At 47.3% G+C, this 26,317-nt stretch overlaps 1 protein-coding gene across 11 annotated transcripts in view; it reads left to right on the top strand.

Annotated features, from left to right (window-relative positions):
• Positions 1-26,317, top strand: part of Zfp827 (zinc finger protein 827) — a 166,594-nt gene that overhangs the window by 19,588 nt on the left and 120,689 nt on the right. For all 11 annotated transcript variants that reach the window (XM_087594123.1, XM_087594122.1, XM_087594120.1 and 8 more), the window contains 2 exon segments: positions 13,914-14,951; positions 23,891-24,063. In XM_087594123.1, the coding sequence (XP_087450249.1) occupies positions 23,922-24,063 (142 nt within the window). In that variant the 5' untranslated portion in view covers positions 13,914-14,951; positions 23,891-23,921.

The raw sequence follows: 26,317 nt of genomic DNA, 5'->3' as shown, positions 1-26,317 counted from the left end.
TAGCCTCCTTTGCAAAAGTCAGTTATTCATGGAGGACAATCAGAATCCTATATAATACCTGGCCAGGGCAGTTGGAGGGCTGCAGGCAGCTCTAAGTTCTGTGAGACAAAAAGATGAGGTGTAGTTATCCACATAAGAAAAACAGGGGTGTTTTATAGATTTTCCAAGGTGACAAAGAGAAGAATCGACTGGGTGGTTATCGTGTGGCTGTGTGAGCATTCGTGTGTGCGCACACACATACAGCCACACAACACACACACAGCCACACACACACACACACACACACACAGCCACAAACCACATGCATACACACACACAGCCACACAGCCACACACACATACACACAGCCACACACACAGCCACACACACACACACAGCCACACACTGCACACACACAGCCACACACACACAGCCACACACACACACACACACACACACACACACACACAGAGCCACAAACCACATGCATACACACACACAGCCACAAACCACATGTATACACACACACAGCCACAAACCACATGCATACACACACACAGCCACACAGCCACACACACATACACACAGCCACACACTGCATACACACAGCCACACACTGCGTGCGCGCGCGCGCGCGCGCACACACACACACACACACACACACACACACACACACACACACAAGAATGCTCTGGTTTGGTTTCGGAACATCTGCACTGTGGTTGAAGTTTGTCAAAGGCAGCAATCTCCCTCACTGATCTTGGGTCCCCCTTGGTACATTTCCAGAAGCATCAAGCTTTGTTGGGAAGCAGAAAATATCCCCCCTGGAGCATCATTGCCAGTGTCTGTCAGGGAGAACAGTGCTGGCTTTCCACCAGGTGGGTACAGCAGAGCTGTCTCAGTGGAAACCCCAAGTGGTCCTCTTGAGGGAGACCAGAGAAGACAGGAGTCACACTCAGGAAGGAGTCCTTTGTTTTGTTTGAGACGATCTCACTGTGCAGCTCTAGCCGTCCTGGAGCTCACCTTGCAGACTAGGATGGCCTTGAACTCACAGAGACCCACCTGCTTCAGGTTGTGGACTACTATACCCAACATCCCCAGTAGTCTCTAGAGGGCGGGCAGATAAAGCAGTTGGACCTAGAGGTGTTCCAGGACTTCCTGGCCCTTGGAATCACCTTAGGTTGCTGGCTGGTTGTAGTTTTTGTTGATTTTTATGGGCTTCTGGCCTTTCATCCTTGACTCCGTGGGCGTGTGCCAGGAGGCGAGTGGGGAAAACAAGAGCAAAGCACGAGTTAAGAATACATTTGATTGCTTGATAGAAGCCCTGGCTCTGAGCCTGGCCTGAGTAAAGGTTAAAATTGTTGGCCTACCTCATAGCTTAGCGTTAAGTTTGCATTAGGTGTCCTTGTGATCTGTTGTTGTCTGGTATCCTGGGTTTTTGTGCCCAGCCAATGAAATGTGTTTTCCCACAATCAATGGTGCTAGTATCTTTTGGGACTGGTGTGGGTGGTAGGCTGTCTCCTCTCCTGAATCTTTTGTCTGTATCTTGTGTCACTAAATGCAAAGCAGGAAGCAATTTTATCTCTTTTCTCTTGCTAAGTTGTTTCCCTTCCACGGCCCTTTCCCTCTTTATGGGTGTAGTAAGAATACTTTTAGGAAATAAAGATGTGCAGTGTGATGTTTTCCTTTCCCAGACTGAAGGACTTTGGGCATGTTCCCTTATAAGGTGCATCAGGCCTCTGCTGTTGGGATACACCACAAATAACTCCATCATTTCATGCATAAGCTGATTTCAGTGCACAGCCATTTAGCTCTCTATGGGATGCGATTTCTCAGACTATGGAGTGCATGATTGTGTTATTGGGGTCTTTTTCTCTGGTTAAGTTCTTTTTTGATCTATTAGGGAATTTCCTGCTGATTCCGGTCAGTTTGTAATTTATTGCACATCTTAAAACAGGTATTGGTAATATTAGGATGAAAACATTTATACAAGAGGAAATAAAAGTCAAGGAAGCAGGTAATTGACCCATTTGTTAGCCCTAGCAGATGATGACTCTGATGACAACATGGTGACCATAGTGAATTACGTGTGATTGCTTGAGGGGACAGAGTCTATATGCTTTTCGTGCAGAGAGAGGTGCATGAGAGGATAAAGGAGAACACAGTCTATCTATGGACTAAGCAGAGCCGTTGGGTTTCTGCACTGGCCCATTGGTAAGTGACTTCACACAGTGTTTTAAAACCGTCCCTCTGGTGTGTGTATGTAAGGCTGAGTGTACCTGTCTCTTGCTGCTGGTTGGTGCTTACCAGATAACAGGAGGCGCCACCCAAGAGAGTCTTTTTCTAAAATCTTCACTTGAATGATATTTGGAAGTAGAGGATGTGGGTAGGGGGAACCTGTTAGTCTGTTCATAGCATTGACCTTGTAGCCTCAGTAGGTCAGTTCTGGACAAAAGTAGCCACCTTAGCAGAGGTGACATTACTAAGCATGAGGGTTTGTTTTAATTGTCAACTTGACATAATCTAACCTCACTGGATTAGGTTGGTTGGTGGCCTTGCCCCGGAAGGATTTTCATTTTTGTATTAATGGAGGTGGGAGACCCCATCTGGATGTGGGTGATACCATTTCATGTGCTGGACTGTGGACTGAAGGGAGCTTGGGAGGGGCTGAGCTCTGATTGCCCTCTGTCCTTGACTGTGGGCATAATGTGACAGCTGTTTCGGGTTCCTGGCACCTTGACCTCACCACAGTGATGGACCGTAACCTAGACCTGTGAGTCAAATGAATATTTTCTTTCATGAGTTGCTTTTGTCAGGGGATTTTATCACCCCAATAGGAGGCAAAATGGAGATGCTGAGGGCACAGCTTCGAATTCAGATGTGAAAAATTCCTAGGAACGTCCATTTTTGAAAAAGATTTATTTATTTCTAAGTGTATAAGTGTGCACCTTATGCATGCCTGGCGCCCGAACACTATATCTGGAGCTGAAGTTAGATGTTATGAGCTGCCACCTGAATGCTGGGAACTAAACTTTGGTCCCCTGGAAGAGCAGCCAGTGGCCTTAAGTGCTGGGCCACACCTCTCCAGCACCCAGAGGGGAACAGCCTAAGAGTGTTCATTTTCTGGGTATAATAGACTGGTGGCTTGACTTTTAGCTTTTAAAAATAATCTCTCTCTCTCTCTCTCTCTCTCTCTCTCTCTCTCTCTCTCTGTCTGTCTCTCGTGTGTGTGTGTGTGTGGGGGGGTCACGGGCACACATATGCCCCATGGCATGTGCGTACAAGTCAGGGCAATTTTCAGGACTTAATTCTTTCCTTCCACCCTTTGGATCAAACTCAGATTGTCCAGCTTGGCAGCAAGCTCCTTTATCCACTGAGCCCTCTCACCAGCCCAAACTAGTGTTTTAAACAACTTCAGTTCTGGAGGTCAGATATTCATTCATGGTCAGGGAGTCAGTAGGGCAGCATGGCATTCCGAAGGCCGTTGAAGAGCTACCTCATAATTCTGTTCTGTCTTCTGGAAGCTCTGTGGCATGTAAGAGCTTATTTACAGCTTCCTGTTTATAGGGAATATTAACTCTTAGATCTGGGAGTCACCCTAATGCCTTCACCTTATCTTGATCATGTAAAGAGGCCTGTTCGTGTGTATTGGGGTTGCTTGGTGTCTGAAAGGCTTTTGAACACAGTTCAGCCTGTGACATCAGGTATTTATCCCTAGTTTGCACACAGTTTAATTTTTTAACTACAGTGACTTTAATTGTGTGTGTTGTGTGTGTGGTGGGGGATTAGTGTGCCTTGGCATGTCTGTAGAAATCAGAGGACAACTTTTAGGAGTTAGTTCTTTCCTTCTGCTAAGTCTGTCCCAAGGATCAAACTCAGGCCCAGTGGCAGAGGCTCTTGTATCCTGTGTCATCTTGTTAGCCCTGCACACAGTTTTAATGAGTCCAGTGATATTCTTCTGCTTATCCAAGACAATAACTACAAGTTTAGAAGAAAGGACCTCTCTGCCTTGGATCAGTTGAGACCCCAAGTCTTCAAAAGGACTATTGAAGTAGGAATCATAACTTGAAATCCAAAGGTAGGGGATGGGGAGGGCAACACCCAAACATGAGGACTGACTTTAGATCCTCAATGCCCACATAAAAGCCACAATGGTGCACGCTTGTAGCCCGGGTGCTGTGGGGCAGAGGCAGGAGGGTCCCTGGAATATACTTGCCTATATCAGCTTAGCCAAAGCACTGAGCCCCAAGTGTAGTAAGAGAGGCCATGTGTCAGAAATGAGGTGGTTAGCAAGGGAGAAGATGGTCATTGGCTTCCACACCTGCATGCATGGGTGTGTGAGCACACAAACATGTATCCACACCTGCATGCATGGGTATGTGAGCACACACATGCATCCACACCTGCATGCATGGGTGTGTGAGCACACACCCATGCATCCGCACCTGCCTGCATGGGTGTGTGAGCACACACCCATGCATCCACCTCCAGCCTCCACCAGTCCACAGGAGCCTGAAGCCAGTTAGTTAACATAATCTTGAGGCATACCCGTGTACTAGAACACAGCGATGATCTGGACCTGCTAAGGACTTTGTTTCGAGTGTACCCATTCTAAAATCCCACTAAGATGAAATGTTAAAAAATACTGTGCGTTTGGTGATCTTCCGGTAATTTTTTTTATTACCTGAAAATTTTTATTTTTGCCACAGTGTCCCTGAAGTTTTGCTTTTCAACTTGGTTTTGTCACTCATGAGAGAGCGTGCCTCAGCCGATATGCTTTTGGAGCTGTGGTTTGCTGACAACCACCAGGTGTATTCTGTGGAGCAGGTGTATCTTAAGGGCTCCGTTCATTCATTCATAGATCTTTACTGGGAGCCTGGTGTGTGCCAGAGTTTGCTCTGGAATTCACCACTCACTGAAAAATGACAGAAAGGCTCCATGATTTTGAAATGGGACGTGGGTCTGGTGGGGACTCGGGAGCTTCTGCCTTGGCTTTGTCAGTCAGCTGCAGGATCTCTGACTCTGTCTGTCTGACCTGTCTCTGGGTCTTGCTGTTAGAACTGGGTTTCCAAAATCATAAGACAGATTTTGAATTCACAAATCGTTTTTGAAGTTACATTGGCCAAGCCTGGAAGCTTGTCTGTTCTTTAGCTTTGGTCCGTGAGGGCGGTGGTCACAGGAGCCGAAGCAGTCTGCTCTCTGGTTGACAACAGTGGCCCTGAAGCCACCATCACTGAGCCCACAACACTGTGCTCTCCGATGTAGTTGTTTTGCTTTGACATAGTGTCCATGCAGCAGGCTGGCCTGGAACTCGAGCCCCTTGCCTCTACCGCCTAAGTGCTGGGACCTCCAGTTCAGATACCACAACACCCAACATTTCCTATGCTCTCGTTTCTCCAAGCAGATGGGTTTCTACAGACACATGTGGCATCTTGAGAACCCGTTTTTCTTATTGCCTTGTGGGAAACAACCAGAATTATTAAAGAAAGAGATAGAGCTCTGTGTAGCAGGCAGGATTTGTAAAAATACTGATTAAAGATCTTTGGGCTTTCTAGGAGGGACTTCCACAATCAGTCCTGGTTACCTTGTGTGGGTGGGGTGGGGCAGCGGGGCTGTCTTCTCTTGCCTGGGAAGGGAACTTGGGTGGAAAGCGAGTGTATGAAGTAGGTTCTTTTCTTTGTTCCGTGTTTGACTCACTGTTTTTACAGTATTGTAGATTCTTATTCTGAAGACGGTTTCTATTATCAATAGATAGAGCCTCTCCAATCTTACAGCCATTCTTCCTTTCGGCTCATGCCTTTGAGAAGTAATAACTGAGGGCCTACTTTGTACTTGGCACTGTTCCAAGAGATGGGGACACAGCTACAAATGAAACAAAGACCTATTCTCCCCATTGTTGTTTGAGGGGTTACCTGAAGACATGAGAGACATGAGGACATTGGTCATGTGAGTAGTTGGGAGAGAAAGGCTTTCTGACAAAGAGATAAACAGTCACAAGGTCAGATGGCACAGCTTACAGCCTTAGTCAGAGTGAGCGGCTGGGAATGACAGGTATGGAGGTCATATAGGGCTTTGAGGTCTGGGACTGTATCCTGATGAGCACAAGAAGCCTTGTGGAGGCCTTGGTTGAAGCTGGGAGTACCGGGATGTGACAGTCTTGAGAGCTTTATTCCGGCTGCTGGGTGAGACTCCCAACCAGAACAAAAGTGTTACTGTGTCCCGGGGGATGTCCACTAAGGGGGTCTTGGGCCAAGGGCCCATGTAGGGAAGAAAGAACCAGTAGAATCTATGAGTGAATGAGAACATCGAGAGGAGGCTGGAGGTTTGGTGGGCGCTCTAAGCCGTTGTCTTGGAGAGGTAGAAGGGCGCCATTTCTGTCGAGATGGGTGTTTTGATGGAGGAGCCGTCTAGTTGCATGGCCATGGGAGGATATCCCCAGGCTCTTTATCTGAGCACATTGAACCTGGTCTACTAACTGGGTTGGAATTCACTTCAAAGGCAAGGAATGGTGTGTTCATTTTTGTTACATCTTTCCACCGAGGGGATTTGCATCATAATTTGCAGGCAGTGCTGTGTGTGATGACTGGTCCGGCCCAGGATCCCCTCTGCAGTCTCAGGTACAGTCTTCTCCTAGGCTGCCTCTCGGCTGCACTGGGGTCAGGAATCTTGTTGTCCCACCACCCTGCCAGTTCCTAAGTTTTCCTCTTGCCCTGGCTGACAGCTGTGTCTTCTCTGAACCTTTGTCCTGGGAACTGGTGGGGCCTTTATCTCAGACAGAGAACACCAAGCCCTGAAGACCTACAAGGCCCCCTCCCCGTTTCAGGGCCGAGTGGAGTCAGAAATATTCTCCGGCTCTCAGGCCACAAAGGGAAAACTGAGACGTTGGCAGATGAAGCCAGCCCAACTACAGATGTGTTTTGTGCTCACATCATAAAACTGGTGGAGAGCAGCTCTGGATGCTGCAGAAGAAACTTATTAACCGGCACGGAGTGGGTGGGTGGCTTTTGTCTTCCTGGCACCTCTTGCCGGGCCTTTCTTCTGTGACCCACATTGAGCCCACTAGGTTCTGCCCTCTGGCTGCAGTGATAGGCGTAGGGAGTGGAGCATGTCCATCAGCAGACCAATCAGAAGAGGAAAGACCTTTTATTCCTGGAGGGTGAAATTCTAGGTATCCTGCAGCCTCTTTTTTTTTTTTTTTCCTCTTGTGAAATGTGGTCCAGGAATCATCTGAAGCTGAACAAGAATGTACCCTGATGGTCCTTGCAAAATCCTATCAGGCCCCAGCCCTGTTGTGGCCTCACCTTCTGCGGTACAATCATCCCGAGAGAAAAGCCTTCTTTATGCTCTGTAGTCCCGCGGTTCACCACCACCCGATCACTGTCTTCGAGCATGGAGCGGGGTCTCCATGGAGCAACTAACTCCCAACATCTGTCGTCTAGTGGCGTGGTATCCAAAGCTAGCGGGTGTGAGGGGATCAGGTGACACCTTTGGCGAATCAATAGTAGTGTGGCTTTCAAATGGAAAGAATGCGGAATCTGGACATTTCCACCCCGTCAGGTTAATTTATCCACACATACTACCACCACCTGAGAATTAGCCTTATCTATGGAAGGCATGTTTTATTTTGGTTGTTGGCAGAGGAACGGTTCTGTGTGTGGATGGTTTTTCAACATCTGGTACAATTTTCAACACTACCTATAAAACTAACTGCCCCCTCTTTCCATCAGCACGTGTTGGGGGGATCCCTTTTGGTGGTGGCAAGCTTGTGACGTAAAGGCTTGTCCAGTCTCCACTCCACCATGGCCCGTAAACTGTAGGGCTTGACTTTCGGGCACGTGAATTCTGAGAACATTCTCTTATATGTTTGTATTAGTGGGGGTTGGGCTGTTTGTACAGTACACCCCACTCTTAGCCCACATGAAGCCACATCATCAGTACCACAGACTGGGTACAATGACAATCTTCTGTAATCCCAGCACCCAAAAAGTGGAGTCAGGAAAAGGTCATTCTTGGCCACACAGCAAGTTTGATCACAGTGTTTCTGTGATCACATGCCCTGATCAAAACCAGTTTGGGGGAGAAAGGGTTTATTTCAGTTTACAGTCCCAGGTTTCAGCCCATGACTGCAGGGAAGCCACAGTGCACATGCTTGAAACAGCTGTCAGCTTCATTCACAGTCGAGATCAGAGAGAAGGAGTACAGACATGCATGCTCACTTGCTTTCAACATGACATCTATACTCACACAGGGTTCTGGACCCTCTGCCTAGGGAATGATGGTGCCCATAGTGGGCTGATTCTCCCATATCAATAGCCATGCCCATGGACCAACTCTATGTATACAAATTCTTATTGAGACCGTCTTCACAGGTGATTCTGGGCTGTGTCAAGTTGACAAGTAACCCTAACCATCACAGCGAACTTGAGGTCAGCCTGGAATACCTCAGAGCCTGCCTCAAACAAACAAAATCACAAGCAAATTAAAAATCCCTAAAAATAAGCATTAGCATTGGTTTTGCTAACAGCTTTTGTAGTACAGCTCCTTCAGCCCTACATACCACTTTTGTATAATGTCTCATGTAAAAGCTGGCGTTTGATTTACAGCAAGTATTACGGGTACAATTAATGCCAATTGAGGCGTGTAACCTTGAAAAGCAGGTCTAGATATTTACCTCAGATGCATATTAGGTATAAAGGGATTTGGATGATCTTAGGAGGGAAACAAGCTAGTTTGTAGGTAGCAGGTGAACACGCCTGTGGGAGTGTTACAGAGACATTCACTATTGACCCAAGCCAACCTCTGGTAGTCCCAAGGGGCTGGTGGATTCATGTGTGTGGCCGACTGGCAGGTATGGTATATAAGTAGATTGAGAAATGGGGCTTACAGGTTTCTATCTGCCCTTGCTTCACTATAACTCGAACGGCTGGAAATTAATAGGCATGTTGTATATGTTGCCTGTCCACCCGCTCTTCGTCCTTCTAAGTGAGGAAGCCCTGAGCTGACTGTCAGCCCAATTAAATGCATCTAATGAAAATCTTCCGGCTTTGAGACGGTGCGGTGCAGAGGCATTCTCTTCTGAGGACAGAGAAAGTTCTGGATATCGACTTACCCGATTGCTGCTTGAGAACTAAATTATAAATAAATGTGTTAGGTGGTGGAAGTTTGTTTGTTCTACTCAAGAAAGAAGTACTCACAGTGTAGGAACAGAAATGTGTTTGCCATACTTTCCCCTCCGCAATTGCCCTAATTTTCTTCTTTCTTTGACTTTCTGATTTTTCGAGGGACCATACAGACACGCACACACATGTATACACACATTGTTGTGTAAATCTGACAAGAAACAGTGCAAACCTGACAGTCTAGACAGAGATTGCTGGAGAAGTAACAATGGAAAAAAATTCATTTTTTTAGAGGTTAAAAATAATGTGTTTACTAGAGTTCTTTGCATCGGCCGTTTAGAGGCTTCCCTGGGATGCCTGGGTTGGGAAAGCTGTGAAAGCCGCAGGAAGACTTGCGAGAACCTTGTGCAGCTCTGCTGCTTCCTGGGCAGATTTCACACTGCTTGACAGACAAGAAAATGGTGGTGTCTTTCTGCCAAGGCCTTCTCAAAAGTGAAAGTCAGGACTTCCATGTCCTGCACTTGTGGCACCCAGCAGGTCCCTCTTCTACTGCAGTGGCACAGCATGACTTGCCTGCCAGTAGAATCTTTCCTCATGATGTACAGGGACAAGAGTTCTGGTAGCTGGCATGGTCGAGTCTCTCTGAACCCCTGCTTCTCAGCAGTCAATGGGAGCCAGGGGAGCCCACAAATAAAAGAATAAATAATAACAAATAATTTGTATTTGTGGGAAGACCTTTCATCGTCTTGTTAACAGAAGGTGATTTTGATTTTCCCCACTCTCTTTACATCCTTCTGTATCTTAATGTATTTTTCTAGAGGACTCTGTACTTTTCATTTGACCTCAAGGATGTTCGAATACTTTGAGCCATGTCTCCTCTCAGATTCCTGCTCTTGCCCATGTGAGGGGATGTGTTCTGATTCTGGGGTTGTTTGAGGAGCTCAGACTTCAGAACCGTCACGTTCAGGGAAGTGATTGTGTTGTTAGTACCTGGAGTTCTCTGGGAATGATTGTACATCACAGAGGTGACTTATTAGACTGGCTTACACCATGCTTCCTGGGTAGTTCAGCAGTGGCTATCGTCATACCGGAGAGGCTGAGTGCACAAGGCTGGATGTCTCAGCAGTCCTGTCTGGAACTAAAGACGTAGTGGAGCATCTCCTAGAACATGGGTCTTTGGTCCATACTAAGAAGCTGAGAAGTTAGGGTCCATCACCAGCCAAGGATGGCAGCGGCGGCTGTAGCAACCACAAGGCCAGTGCAATCACCATCAAGGGTGAAGACAGGCAGGCAAAACCAACCCTGCTTTTCCCTCAGTCAGTTCTCTCAGGAAACACTCTCATAGACCCACCCCCTCCAAGATATATCTCTTAGTTAATCCCAGATCCAATCAAGTTAATAACAAAGATTAAACCATCACAGCGATTAACATAGTGAGTGCTATGACCTTTGAATCCCAGTTTTTGGATAGTTCAGGGGAACATGGATCTCTGGGATTATGTCTGCTTGGAATGCACAACTGGATGCCCGAGAAACACACACAGGCATGTAGTGGCAAACACCACTCTGTGAAATCTTTGCTCACTTGTAACAATTGTTTGGGGTCATATTTTGGTGAGATTGGGAGGTTGGCCTTCTGTGGAGATTTCAGCTGTGTGTCTCACTTGAGAGTCTTGTAGTAGAGAAACCCTGGGCCAGGTATCCAGAGCTGTGGGTCCTTGGTTCTGCTGTTAGTAGCAGGTAGCCATATGGTATCGAGTTAGCTGGTTATCTTTAGTGGTTTTTTTCATCTCAGTAAAATGACAAAAGAGGACACCTGTCAGTAAGCTTTTAAGTCCTTAGAACCCTCACTTCATGGACCTTTTTAAGGTCTAGTGAGCCTGCCACAGAGCCTCCAGGATGGGTTCTGCCAAGTTCTTAGAGGCTGGCTGCTCTGCCAGACACCCCCATCTACGCTTCCATAGTTGAATCAGGAATCAGCAAGGGGCCATCCCACATAAAGACCATCCACTCCCTTTCTGGAGATGATCAGCCTGAGGGGAGGACCCTTTGTTCTATACATTGTGTCTCCACTCCCTTTCTGCCTCCTTTTTTTGTCATAGCACGCAGAAGTTGACCCAACTACCTAAGGAATTTAGTGCATGGAGTAGCACTCTTAATTCCCTGGCCCAGGGCCAGTCTTGAGTATCCTAGTGCCCTGCCAGTGTGACACGGAGCCCAAGCATGGCCTTCCGGACTGTGCATTGTGGTGTTCACTGGTGTCATATGCACAACTATCCAAGGAAGGTCAGCTGGTTCTCACTGTAATGATTCTCCAACCTTCACCTTTCTTGCCGCTTCTAGTAGAGATGTTGTTGTTGTCATCTTGAAGTATAAGATATTTAATCTGAACTCTAGGCAGGTAGTAAAAGACACATAAAACTGTTGGGGTTGATGCTGACTGCTTGAGGTTTGGTAAAAAACAAACAAATGAGTCACCCCCACTCCTGGAAGCCATTGGGGAAATGAGGGTCCAGAGTCACCAGAGATTCTAGGACAGATGAAAAATGCAGAAATCAACTGAAAAGGGGGAATGTGGCAAATGGTGGGGAACCAGACTTGGTTTTACAGAGAAAATGCAATTTTAGCAGTTTTTTTTTTTTAAAACAAATTCCATTTGATATTTTACATTTTCTCGATAACTTAATAAGGGAGCCAGGGAAGGAGTTGCAGACCTATCACCTAGTGAGGGAATTTGTCATCTGTGGCAGCTCCTCTCTGAACAGCATGGGAAGATCAATGTGTTCGCTTGTAGCTCCTCCTGTAGTTACAATTCTGAAAACAAACAGTGCAGGATGGTTTGGAGCCTAGCGCCAGGAGGAATTTGGCAGTCTCCAAATACTGATGGAACTCTGCTGGGGACCAGGCTCCCTGCGTGGCTCAAAGTGGGGTGTATAGAGAAGGGAGCACAACCTGCCTCCAAGGAGCACGCTTTGAGAAGGGAAGAGGGCAACAGGTCCCTTAGAGGGATGTGAGGCAACTCTCAACAAAAGGTTAAAAAACACCCTTGGAATCTGCCCACCAGCTGTCATCTAAAGGAAGCCATGCCCATTCCTCCCGCTTCTTCAGCCCCTGTGGTGGTCTCCTGATTCCCTCTTATAACTGCAGCCATTTTCCCATGAGGCAGCCAGAGCAATCAATCTTTTGGCATCATAAACCATGTCCTATGAGGTCCCTGTCCATCCTATGAGGTCCCTGCCCATAGTGGCTTCCTCCAGTGGCTTCCAATTGTGCTAGCTTCATGTTCACAGCATGTTACTGATCTGCATGTAACATACTGTCACTCTTTCCCAAATGTCCTCTCAAGCAGATACTGCCACCTTAGACCTCCTTTCCACGCTCCATACCCAGCACTCACTGCACACATGCTGGCCTTTATCACATTGGCTCCTCCCTCTGCATGCCTGGGTCACTCTCCCAGGCTCCACTCAAAGACACCATCTCAGTGAGGGACCCTGCCACCCTTTCTAAAATTGCAACCCGCCTGCGGTCCTCCTTGTCATGTGCTACAGTCTCCCATTGCTTGCCCTTCCCTCCTGCCCACAGCATCTTCTATGAAGGATAGTTTAACGTTAGCTCTTTTCTGATGAAGAGAAAGCTCCAAGAGGGCAGGGTCATTATTTTGTTAACAGTTGTCCACTTTAGAGCAGTCTAGAATAATGTCTGGCACACAGCTAAGCACTCCACAGTTATTTGTTGAATGGGTAAGAAGGGGAGATTAATTCTGTGGATCAACTGGAAGAAAAGAGCCTTTGGAACTAGGCATGAAGGGTGATGGGTAGACTTTGTTGAAACTAGGCATGGAAGATGATGGGTAGGATTTGGCCTTCAGCCTTTCTGGGAAAGTGCCATCCAGATGAAGGTCACAAAGGTGAAAATGTGGTGGCCCTCACTCAGTTCTTAGAATGTGAGTCCACCTGACTGGCAGTGGAAGAGGGCTCTGGCGGCAGCGGCGGCGGCAGATCTGTATATTAAAAGATAGAAAATAACTCCTGAGAACTTGTAGTGGTGCAAAGGAATAATTGCTAGTCATTACCTTAGGTACATGGCCAGAAAGCTGGCACCTGAAATCAGAAAGCTGGCACCTGAAATCAATCAGAAAGCTGGCACCTGAAATCAGAAAGCTGGCACCTGAGCTGTACACACAACCCACTCCCCCCAGAGGCCACTAAGGCAAACAAGGTCTGATTTTTACCGAGCACTTTTCTGTTTTCAAAACATGATCACATGCTTACTGGAACTTAAGCTTCATAAGTGGCCAACAGAGTGTGGCAGGGAGTGTTTACATGCTTGGAGAAGCTTTATTAAAAACTGAATTTCGTCCTACACCGGAGGACATGGAGCCTCAAAGCACCTAGGTGATATGCCCGAGGCCACTGGGTTAGGACAGGCACCACAGCTTCCGGCTCTGCACTACCCACTGCTGGAGTTAGTTGTAGGCTTTACTTTGGTTCCTCTATTCATGAGCAGCACTGGGCTTTTCTTCAAGCCTCTTCTTCTCTGGTAATGTTTTTCTCTTTCTCTGGTTCAGCTCTTACCAAATCACTGCTTAAAAAGAAAGACTCACAACACGAGCTATCTTTAGTCTTTGCCTGTTTAGTGTGTTTACCTCGAGTCAGCTCTCGGTGTTGCTGGCTTTGGTATGGTCCTGGGGTGGAAGGGAAGAGTGTGCATGTCATCACCCCACCCCACCCCCAACCTCTTACCCCCTTTGAATGTCGCAAACGAACTGGCCGTTCTCTTTGGGAGTAACCTGGTCTTCTTGATTCCCTCCAGATGTTAGTAGGCAGGACGAGGCCGAGGGAGATTTCAGCGAAGGAGAACAGTGGTATGGGAATTCCTCTGAGACTCCATCAGAAGCATCCTATGGGGAAGTCCAAGAGAACTATAAGCTATCACTGGAGGACCGGATCCAAGAGCAGTCCACATCCCCCGACACCTCCCTGGGCAGTGCCACCCCCAGCAGCCACACGCTGGAACTGGTGGCACTTGATGGTGAGGTTCTCCGAGACTCACTGCAGTGTCAAGGCCACCTTTCACCCGGAGTGTCCTCTGTGTGCGACGATGACCCACCTAGTTCCAATAAACCTCTGAGCAGCAACTTGCGGCGGCTGCTGGAGGCCGGGTCCCTCAAACTCGATGGCACAGCCAATGGCAGGGTGGAGTCCCCCGTGAATGTTGGCCCCAGTCTGTCATTTTCCCCACCGTCCCACCATGCCCAGCAACTCAGTGTCCTGGCCAGGAAGCTGGCAGAGAAGCAGGATCAGAGTGACCAATACACCCCAAGTAACCGTTTCATATGGAATCAAGGTAAGTGGTTGCCGAACTCAACCACCACCTGTGGCCTGTCCCCCGACTCCGCCATCCTCAAACTGAAAGCCGCAGCCAACGCCGTTCTGCAGGACAAGTCTCTGTCCCGGACAGAGGACAGCCTGAGGTTTGAGTCCTTTTCCTCCCCGTTCAGCTCCCAGTCGGCCAGCTCCACCTTGGCGGCTCTGTCTAAGAAAGTGAGTGAGAGAAGTCTGACTCCGGGTCAGGAGCACCCGCCTCCTGCCAGCTCTTTCCTGTCTTTGGCCTCCATGACCTCCTCCGCAGCCCTTCTCAAAGAAGTGGCTGCCAGGGCCGCCGGTAGCCTTCTGGCTGAGAAGTCATCTTTATTGCCTGATGACCCTCTACCACTGCCGCCTTCTGAGAAGAAGCCAGAAAAAGTCACCCCGCCCCCTCCCCCACCACCTCCGCCAGCACAGCCTCAGTCCTTGGAATTATTGCTACTTCCGGTTCCCAAGGGAAGAGTCTCCAAGCCCTCCAATTCAGGTATGGAATCTTGTTCAGCCACGGCGCTGCTCTGATTGGAAACTGCCCGCCTTGTCTTCCTCTTTGCCCTTTCACTGGCGTGGGGTGGGGGAGCTTCCCATCCAAGACGAAGCAGAAATCAAAAAGCAAGAGCACAACAAAATAACTTAAAATGGGCAGTGTAATAGGCTTTCATGTGTGCGTCACACAAAGCCTTCACAAATAGCCATGGTTTTGAAAAGTAATGAATAATCTGAGCGCCGTGCAGTATACTCCCTCCCTTTCATGCACCCTCCCCACCCCCACCCCTTCCCAAGTTCAGACTAGGTCTGTACCAGATACATTTAATGGGGGAGATCAAAGCATCCTTGTCAGAGGGCAAGGCATCAGGGAACGCAGAGGGGGAAACCACTGCTTTAGAAATAGTGGACAGAGGGGGCCCCCGCTGCCTCTAGCACAAATGGACTTTTGTGTAATCAGTGTAAGCTCTGTGCAGTTGATCACAGCACACACCTTATGTTAGTATTTTTCTTACGGGGCTTTTTGTGGAATTTAAGCTTTGTTCACCTATCCTATTCGCCTGTAATTTCTTGTCAGACGGAGTGCAAGCATTTCTGCACAGGCTTCATTTTGTTCAAATCTATTCAGATGTGGAAGACTGTGTGTGTGGCAATGTAAGATGGTCTTTTCCAAGACATCACTGTCCCATAGAGCCCTGGCACTCACAGTCAGATGCTCTGGGGGAGGGGTTTAGTCACTGCCATGCCGACATGACAGTGCCATTTCATGTCCTGCTTTGCTCCAGAACTGTGTTTGTGACACATACCTGTGCCCGGGACAGGGGTGGTTTCCAGTGTCTCTCGTGGGTATTCTGCAAAAACTGGAACAGGAAGTAGACCACATTCTCTCTTCATTATACGTAGAACCACTGCGTGTGACCTGGCACCTCTCAGTCATCCGCAGCTGCGTTGGTGAAGTTGCTTGTGATCAGAGTTGACCTCAGTCTGGTATATATGGCCATCTAAGTTACAAATGCACCAGGTGCCACAATGGTGATCACGTTGAGACTTATGTAGAGTCAGCGGTGGCTCTGTAGGTAGGTAAAGGTGCCTGCCCCAAACCTGACTCCTGGATTGATCCCTGGACATGACTCCTAAAAGCTGTCCTTTGACCTCCACGCATAAAGCATGCATATGTAACACATGTACACACACACACACGCAACACACACACACACTCACACACACTCACACTGATAAGTGTAAAAGAAACAATGATAACAACAACAAACTTTGTAAACAAGTTAGGCACAGTGACCTGTCACCCCAGCACTCACAAAGGCTGAAGATTTGAGACCAGGCTGGACCCAGTAAGACCACATCTACAAACAAAGAAGCAAGCAAACAAGCAACACACACACACACACACACATACACACACAGAGAGAGAGAGAGAGAGAGAGAGAGAGAGAGAGAGATACATGCATGCATGAACACTTGTGCACACGAATCATTAGTGCAGGTCTTTTCACATTCGCACAATGCTATTCACACAAAGCCAAACCACAGCCCCCAGGTTGCCAATAAATCATAAACCAACAATAAACTAATGGCACATACTTATAACCTTTATATTGGAGAGGCAGAAGGATCAGAAGTTCAAGGTTATCCTTGGCCACATAATGACTTTGAGGTTAGCCTGGGCTACATGAAGCCCGGGGTGGGGGAGAAAGAGTACACCAAACAAACAAATAACGTGCCTGTTCCTCATTTCCACAAACAGGCTATAAAATCTCACACTGATTTTTCTCTCCCCCCCACCCCCACCTCTCTCTCTTTCTTTTTTCTTTTTCTTTTTGGTCTTTTTTCTTCAAGACAGGGTCTCTGTGTAGCCCTGGTTGTCCTGGAACTTGATCTGTAGATTAAGCTAGCCTTGACCTCACAGAGATCTGCCTGCCTCTGTCTCCAGGATGCCGGGATTAGAGGTGTGCGCCACCAGCATCTAGCACCTACCATCCTGATTTCAAGCATGAATTTTTTTTTTAAAGCTGTTTCTCAAAATGTTACAAAAAGGGCATCATAACATTGTCTCTGGAGTTCTAAAGAGCTATGTGGTAGAGAAGCTGATCTTGTCTCCGTAATTTAGACAGCAGACATTGCTTTGTCCTTCTTTGGGTCAAGGGAGTCCAGATCGTGAAAAATAGTGTCTTTCAGGTCTGGCTTCATTCTTCTTTTTTGAGCAGGATTCTGTTGTTGCCAGGTCAGGGTGTGTTGAATTCCTTGAGAGTCCTTTCCGCCCCTCCAAAGAGACATGACACTCGACTGGGAGACTTCTTTCATGTGACCTGTGCCCTCAGCACATGCTACACTGCTCCTCTGAAGGGGGACACGCTAGAGGAAAGATGATGTCCGTTTGCTATAAAGATAAATGTCACACATTGACTCAATTCTCTTTGAAGCCACTGTTCTCTTACAGCTCAGAATAAAATAAATGGTTTTGATTTTCAAGACAAAGTTTCTTGCAGAAAGCCAATGGGAGCCCCAGGGGGCCAGGCTCTTGGTTAAAGAAATAACGGGCGTTGTTTCAGAGAGAGGGTCTCCAAAACATCACTTTGTACAAAGTAAAACTTATATCAACTTCAGAGCACCCTGGCCCCAAGAAACTGACAACTGAGGCCATTTGCAGGGTCAACACATAAGGGTTTTCTGGGCTGATGTTTCCTTTCGTCTTTATGGGGTGTTACTAAGGTCACTGCAGATGCTTACAGAGTCTAGAGAAGATGGCCTCTCCTCACCCTCCCATTAGATTAACAGCTGCTGGAGCCTTTATCCAGAACACTTACACACGGGCTCGCCTAGGAAGCTGACCTTCCAGCAGGAATCAAATCTGCTGCTGGTCTCGGAGGTTTTCAGAGTGACTTAAATGTGGCATGGCTGGAGGTATGAGGCTTGGTTGGACTCAATGCTCGTGTCTTAAGACACGCATTGATAATGTCACATATGTTAACCATAACAACCTTGTTGGCCAAGGCTATTCTCACCCCTGCCCCTCGTCCACTGAAATGGCATTGAAGAGACCAAGAGATTTAGAGTCTGCTGGGGCTGTAGGTGGGTTGGTAGTGTGCTTGCCTACGTCCCCGGTCCCCCTCTAACTGAGTGCAGATGGTTACCTGTAGCAGCATCAGTCCAGAGGCCCCAGGACAGCCAGAAGTTCAATGTCTTATTCAGCTGTATAACAAGTCTGTGGGTGGCTGGAGCTACAGGAGACCCCATCTTACAAACCAACCCCAGACAAACGAAGAGATTTCAGAAACCTTTATGTGGACTTTAAAGCCCTTGTATATTGTTAGAAAGGAGGGTCCACCCTACACATACATGCACCAGTCAAGTGCATATGGAGTAGTCACACGCATCGGGGTCCCCTGGCATCTACATACAACATCTATGCACAGGGTAAGAGCTGTGTGCGCGTTTACTCAATTGCAAATTATCTTGATTTCCAGCACATTCTATCGTAGGCTCTAACCAGAAATGTTTGATTTCAAAGCCTACAAAAACTTGAAGTTTTGAAAATAATACCTGGGAAAAGAAAACCATTCATGATTTATTATTGTTATTATTATTTAGCTCTGTGAGGGTCTGCTTTTTTTTGTTCTGTGGATTTAAGTTGACAACAGGTAGAACGCCAAACTAGAAATTAAGGGGTGCACTCTGATCTCAGCTCTGTCTCTAGATAACTGAACTTCAACATCCCACCACCCCTGTACCAAGCGTATTCGGTTTGTTTCATTGTGTGGGACAGAGATATTTAGAATTGTCACTAAGATCTCTTCCTTTTTTATTTCCTCTTTTTGCAAATTAAACACATGGCTTATTTCTTTCCAAAGCCTCCTGTCAGGGCTCCAGTGAGCTCATCCCTGCCTTGTGCAGAGCCTGTTCAGTGATAGTTCAGGGCGTATCATTGGACTTCCCCAGGGATGTGGGCTTCATATAAACTGCTCCAAGTCTGCTTCTGAGGCAGCTGGGGTATAAATGCACATGCTCGTGTCTGCTCATCCATCCAATGGTCCCGGAGCTTCTCTGGGTCTGCCGTGTGGGAGACATGCACTGTTGGTCCACGCTGGCCCCGTCGGCGTTTCGCCCTTTTCACATAGCCTCACTGCTTACTGAGTCACTGTCTGGAGCTCAGGAGAGACACAGGTAGGATGCCCCAGCAGCATCCCCTTCCTCCTCGTCTTTCCCCGCTGATCTTCTTTCCGTGTGGAACTCATCTAGGCTGAGCTGCACAGTGGGCTCCTGGTCCTGCTTTCCTCAAGGCTCCTGTCACCGCTCCAGGGTTAGGCTGGGTTCTGAGCCGCACACTCACGGCTGTTACTCGCATCTGCTCTGAGGGTGGATTTTCTGCCGGGGAGGGCGCATCTACCGTCCATCCTCATTCCGTACAGTAAACCTACCACTCCGAAGTGCTTCCATTGACTTAGGTTGCCGTCTGTCTGTCTCACTGCTATTGTCTATAGAGGGAGCATGATTTCTCTCACGGAGCACGTTAACAGTTCTCTGTCCCACTGGGTCTGCTAGCATCAGGTGGAATTTAGCTCACCAGGCAGGCATAAAGTAGGGAAGATAGTGAACACTGCTATCTTGGTGCTTTGCAGAAGGTGTGCTTCCTTCCAGGGAGGCGACGGTGTTTCCCAGCGCTAAAGCTGTACTGAAGTTACCACAAACAGTTCGGTGTACGAAAGAACTGCTTCTTCCAGCCATCTCCTGTCATCAACAGCGTCCTGTATGCATGGGATGTGTCCTAAGATGTGAAATCTCCTCCTTGAACAGATTGAAATGCAAATGTCACCAGGAACTGACCACTGGCAGAGTCGGAAAATCAGTCAGTGCATTCTGGTGACTTTCCCATTTGGCTTCTGCCTTCCTTCCCTTCCACAGTAGCTTAACATTTCCAGAGAGCTGGGGAGGTGGTTTAGTTAAAGAGCTTGTTGCACAAGCATAAAGACCTGAGTTTGATCCTCAGAACACACACAGACGTGTGTACCTTAGTAATCCCGTGCCAGAGAGACTGAGACCGTCGGGTCCCAAAGATTTACTGGTCAGCCACTCTATTGAAGGAGCTAGTTCCAGGTTCAGGGGAGAGTCACCAAGGAGCCTTCACAAGCCTGCTCACACATGACTACACACACACACACATGCACACATACACACGCATAGACACACACATGCACACATGCACACACATACATAGACACATGCACACACATACATAGACACATACACACATAGACACATACACACACATACATAGACACATGCACACATACACACATATACACACATACACATGCACACATATACACACATACACATACATACATGCACGTACACATACATATGCGCACGTATACACACACACACACACACACACACACACACACACACACACACAGCTCCAAACAGTTTTGAGTGTGCTTATTTTTTCAGTCAGTGTCTTCTCATTATATTTCGCTAGTCTGTCTATTCAAGGACTCCCTAATTTGTACACAATTCATGTGTACTTCGGTACTAATTAAAACTATCGGCAGTATAGTTTCAAGATGAAATAAATGGATTTATATGGAGTGCTAATATGCAGGCTTTATTACATTTATGCATTATTTATTTTTGGAATCAGCTGAGTTTGCCAAGGCTACTTACGGATGATTCCAGAAGGATCTGGTGTAAGGCAATGCAGTACACTTGAAATAAAGAATCGCTGATTGATATGCTAGCTGGGGAGATGACCGGGAGATGAGGGAAGTTGAGAGGAGTCTGCACTCTGGCCATGCTAGTTTTTCACGTAGTGCCTTCCTCAGGTGTGCCATAAAGTTGCCGCTAGGCCCAAGGTCTCAGCTTCTCGTCCCTTCTTCCTCTGCTTGTCCTGTGAAAGCCGTTTGTGGTTTTAGTAGTGTAAACACTCCTGCAAGCTAGGGACCTGCCACAGCCTGTTTGTGCGTGTCCTCCATCTTCCACTGATGTTCTTGTGACCCAGCATAGACATCATTATCATTCCCTCTCTCTGTTGTGTAACAGTCTCACCTGGAGCCCGATTCGGGCCGTGCCTGGCAATCTGTCGTTCACTATGCAGCTTTGAGGGCCAAGGTGTCAGTGTGGAGGAGCCGGTGGTGGACAGGCGGTGCCACATGGGGATGGGATGAGATCGGCCCAGATAGTCCACACAGAGAGGGAAGGAAGCTTCCACCTTTCAGAGTGAGTGCTGAAGGCCTGTCCAAGGTGTTTTTCTTAGGGTAGAAGGAACACTTAGCTGTCCACACCTGCTGCCAATCAGAACACCAGAAGCATCGAGGGTTTATTTTCAGTTAGAGGACGCCTTTTCTAGTTGCTTCATTAAATCAACTAGTATTGCTTATACCTGTATTAGTAAAATTGCATTTTTAAAAAGCACCCCCACCCTTATTTCCAAGGCATTCTGGGTCCATCCCTTTTAAGTGGCTCTTGGCATGTAGAAGCAGGGTTGACTCAATGAATAAATAATGAGATTATCTTCAAGTATGCACTTGGGAATGTTTCCTTTAAAAATCACAGAAGTGATGTTTGTATTTAAAAATTCAAATAGTACAGGATGGAAAGGGAACCTTCCCCTCACCACCACTCCTCAAACGCACCAACTCCTTCCTCTTAGCCTCCGGTTCTACTGGGGCTGCTGATGAGGGTGCTAGAGTGTGAATTCAGAAAGTTGTCATGCAATAAAAGGACACCAGGATTTCGTTGTTAGCTTCATGTAATTGTGCTTGCTCTGATGTTTCAAACCCGAGTCCAAGCATGTATCTGTTTGCTTGTAAATATTCCCAGACCTTTATATCTACAACAATAAGATTAACACAGTTCCACTGTCCCATCTAACAAAGCCACCCCATCTATAGGGAATTAAGGGGCACCACCTCTCGTTGAGCTCAGAAATGTCTTTTACCAGAGTGTAGGTTACACGGGTTCCAAATAAGCTTTACACCTTCCATTTGTTTGTGTGTGTGTGTGTGTGTGTGTGTGTGTGTGTGTGTGTGTGTGTGTTCGGGGGAGTGTGTGGGAGTACACATCAAGGCCAGAGGTCTCTGCCTCATGCCTTCTGATATTCCATCTATTAATTATTGCCATACAACTGTAACCAGCCTAGAACTAGCAGATTATCAGAACCAGAGCTAATCATAATAATTTTTCTAAAAGCCGAACATACTGTGTGGATGCAGACCATTCACAGAACACGGGGGTTCCTCAGGACAGACGACTCAATTTCTTTTGTCATAAATTGCAAGGAACAGAGGGGCCCCAGTCTGTAAAGTGCTCACGTCTTAAGCACCAAGGACGCAAGTAGGGATCCCCGGCACTTAAAAGCCAGGCACAACAGTGTGTACCTCTAATCTCATTGCTGGGAAGCAGAGGCAGGGGAATCCCTGGCAGTCATTGTCCTAGCCAGAATGGTGAGATTCAGATAAAATAAAAAGTAAAAAACATTTGGGGATGCATCTTAATGGCAGAAGAGGCCTAGGTTCAACCCCAGGGCCACACACATACACACACACACACACACACACACACACACACATATTCACACACACACACACTCACACACACTTCACACACACTCACACATATACTCTCACACACACTTTCTCTCACACACACACACACTCTTTTACATACACACACTCTCTTACACACACTCTTCACACACACACTCTTACTCACACACTCACACACACACTCTCACAAACACACACACACACTTTACACACACAGTAACACATACACTCACACACACTCACATACACACACATATTCACACACACACACTCACACACACTTCACACACACTCACATATACTCTCTCACACACACTTTCTCTCACACACACACTCTTTTACACACACACACTCTCTTACACACACTCTTCACACACACACTCTCTCTTACTCACACACTCACACACTCACACACACTCTCACAAACACACACTCTTTACACACACAGTAACACATACACTCACACACACACTCACATACACACACTCACACACACTCACACATACAGTCACACATACTCTCTCTCTCTCTCACACACACACACACACACACACACACACACACACACACAGCCTTCAATGGCACTCACTTTTATCCCCTGTTCTCCCCAGTTATAGAGGTTACCTGGTGGGTCAGAAATGCAGCAACACTATCCCAACAAGGCACTTCCTTGTCAGGATGGTGCAGGAGGCAGCAATCCGAGCTGTGCTTAGGGAAAGCGGTTGGTTTGTTTGCTTCCCTGAAAATTGGAAGCGTTTGTGGTGGCCTGGTGTGTCCCTTCCTACAGCAGGCAGCCAGGCCTCGTGCAGATCAGAGAACGGCAGTACACAATTGTTAGAGGCAAGCAGAGGGACAGACATAAGAGGAAAAAACCCCTGACCTGAGGACCCCTGATGGCTAAATTGGCAGTAGCCTCTGTCTGCAGGAGCCACAGCTAAACAAGTCATCAGTGGGGATGCTGAGCTCTGTCTCCGCTGGAGACCAGTGTGTGAGCTTTCCTCTAGTTGTTTGGTTTTCTGTGTGGAGCAGTGCATTATCTCTTGTCCCATGCAATCGCCTGTATTTCTCCCTCATTTCCAAGTGGGAATTCAGATAGAGACCCTGGCTTCTTGCCTGTGGGTGCATTTGGAGCAACACTCAGCCGCTCTGCAGAAGGCCTTGCAGTCCACGGCAGCTTTGGGGAGTAAGGCTGTCCCAGGATGGTCAGTGGTGGCCGGATGGAACCCAAATGGAAGCAGCTAACTGGATGTGGGTTTCTCCTTAAAGAAAAGCAGCCTTCAGAGTCTCCCCATAGTTATAACCGTAGAATCCCCAAAGGGGTGGTGCCCAAGACACATTTGGTGCTTTTTATAATATCCCTTTTCTTCCTCCCTCTTCCAAGCCCCAGAAGAAGAAAGCGGGAAGCCATTCCAATGTCCAATATGTGGTCTGGTTATAAAAAGGAAGAGCTACTGGAAGCGGCATATGGTGATCCACACAGGCTTAAAAAGTCATCAGTGTCCCCTCTGTCCATTCCGGTGTGCTCGCAAGGACAATCTCAAATCCCACATGAAGGTAAGCCGTTTGTAGAGACATGGCTGGGTGTCTTCCTATCATCTACCAGGTGACTTCTGGGCAGACAGGGAGCACTGTGGTGGAACAGGCCCAAGGAAGTTAGCCCTGGCTTGAGAGTAGAATGGGGGAGGGGGGTCTCAGGATCCGGTCCCCAAGACTGAGAGTGTTCAAGCTCTAGCATTTGGAGTGACACCAAACATCCCAGGGCATCATCTTCTTTGTCTCCTTCTCCTCTTCTTCTCCTTTTTGGTTTCATGAGACAGACTTTCTCTGCATAGCCTTGGCTATTTGGAACTTACTTTGTAGACCAGGCTGGCCTCAAACTCAGAGATCCACCTTCCTTTGCATCCTGAGTGCTGGAATTACAGGTATGCACCACCACTACCTGGCTTATATCATTTTTAATGTCCTATTAAGAACAGTATGAGGTCTGGGGAGGGACTCAGCAGTTAACCATTGATAGGTTAGCAAGTTCCAATTTGCAGAAACCTTTGTAGGTGGTGGTAGGGATAGTCCATGACCTGTAATTCCACCGTCAGCAAGCCAAGACTGGCCATAGCAGCACCCCAGTTTGATTAAAAAGCTCAGTGAGTAAGGTGCATGAGGAGTCAAGGATGCTTCCTAACACTGGTCTATGGCTTCTCCACGTGTGTGCACAATCGCATGCACATGTGCTCTAGCACACATGCAATCACATATAAACACATGGGCACCAACCGCATACTTTTATACTGAGATTTTGCTTCAGCCTTAGGGAAGAAACTCGTGAGTTTACAGAGCTTGACATTTTGACTTTGACAAAGAACTGGACTGAAATCTTCCCAGCACTTTGCTAGCCAAACAGCCTTGGGAGGCAATAGTTAGGCTTTCGGTTTTCCTTTCCACCTACTGGGAAGGACCTGTCCTTAGTGCTAAGTGGGTATCGGTAGCAAAGTGCATCCCTAGCATCTTATTGAGAAAAACAATATTTATTGATAACTTTCAGCGTGGCTTAGGCATGGAATTACGTGGAAAGGGTCTCTCCCCCAGGTTAAGTCAGTGGCTGTCTGCTTAGGGTGAAATCCTGCATTTAGACCTTTCTGCATTGACGGGCAAATGCTATTCAGGCTGGTGCTGTAGAAAGGACAGTCGTACAAATTTTCTATTCACTGTAGAAAATGGCTTAGAAGGTTTGCTCTCAAGAAAGTAAATCTATGATGTAATTTGTTTTCTATCATTTGCCCTCTTCTCCTGGGGTCAGCAGCCAGCCCTGCGTCGTCAGAATTCATTTAAGTAGGCGTTCCAGTTGACTGAATTTTATGAAGCCTACTTGGTTATTACCTTAACCCTCCTCATCCTTGGTCACCTCTCGCCTATGTAAACCGTCATACCCGCACAGCATCGAGACTTCAAAAGGAATGTCTTTTTTAAAACTAGAACTTGTGTTAGTGACTGTGTCCCAGGCTGTGTTTAGAAATCAGGTCTGGCGAGTTTAAAGCTTCAGTGAGCAGAAAACTTGCATCTACCCTGACACCTTGTAAGCTTGGTTTCAGCTCAGGGTCACTTAAAACAACCTATTTATAAACCCATGGAGAAAAGGCTGGGTTTCAATAGCAGGAACTGCTGACCCTGACACTACAGGGAGATGAGCCAGTGCCTTGATGACAGAGGCGACGGCCATGACAGTGTTGCAGATGAGAGCGGCCCGGGCTAGGCGGGTCGTGGGATTCTGAGAGCTTTCAGAACAAATCAATAACTACTACAATAAAGCAGTTGTGTGAAACTGCTGCTTTATTCAGACTCATGGTGTCCTGCCCTGTCGAGCGGTGACTCGAGCTTTTGATAAGGGGAGTGCGAGAAGCTTATGCAAGTTTAATTTCATCAAAGGCATACCTTCTTGTCTCTGCTCTCCTCCTCCTGTTAGCCCTAACATTTTTCCTTAATTGAATATAATTTAACTTTGTAAAAATTGGCAAACAGTCTCCCCATGGGAATGCTATGGTGCGGTCTCAGGCAGACCTGTGTTCTGTTACCATTACTGGAGCCTGCAGATGGAGGTGATTTTTCTAAAATGAATTTTATCTGAGAAGTAGGATCACTCTAATCAAAGGTTAAGATCTGATTTAGCTTCGTGAGAATCTCTGACTTTATGATCTTAGCTTGGTGAGAATCCGCGCTTTAGGACTGTGAGCATTTAGTACCATGGTTGAAGCCCTAAACCTCTGTTACCACTAGTGGAGAAAACAAACATATGGTCCTCCTCACCCGGTAAGAG

The sequence above is a fragment of the Rattus norvegicus genome, chromosome 19 (assembly GCF_021556685.1).
Source record: "Rattus norvegicus strain SHRSP/BbbUtx chromosome 19, alternate assembly SHRSP_T2T, whole genome shotgun sequence".
Taxonomy (NCBI): domain Eukaryota; kingdom Metazoa; phylum Chordata; class Mammalia; order Rodentia; family Muridae; genus Rattus; species Rattus norvegicus.
This window is presented reverse-complemented; position numbering and strand designations above follow the sequence as displayed.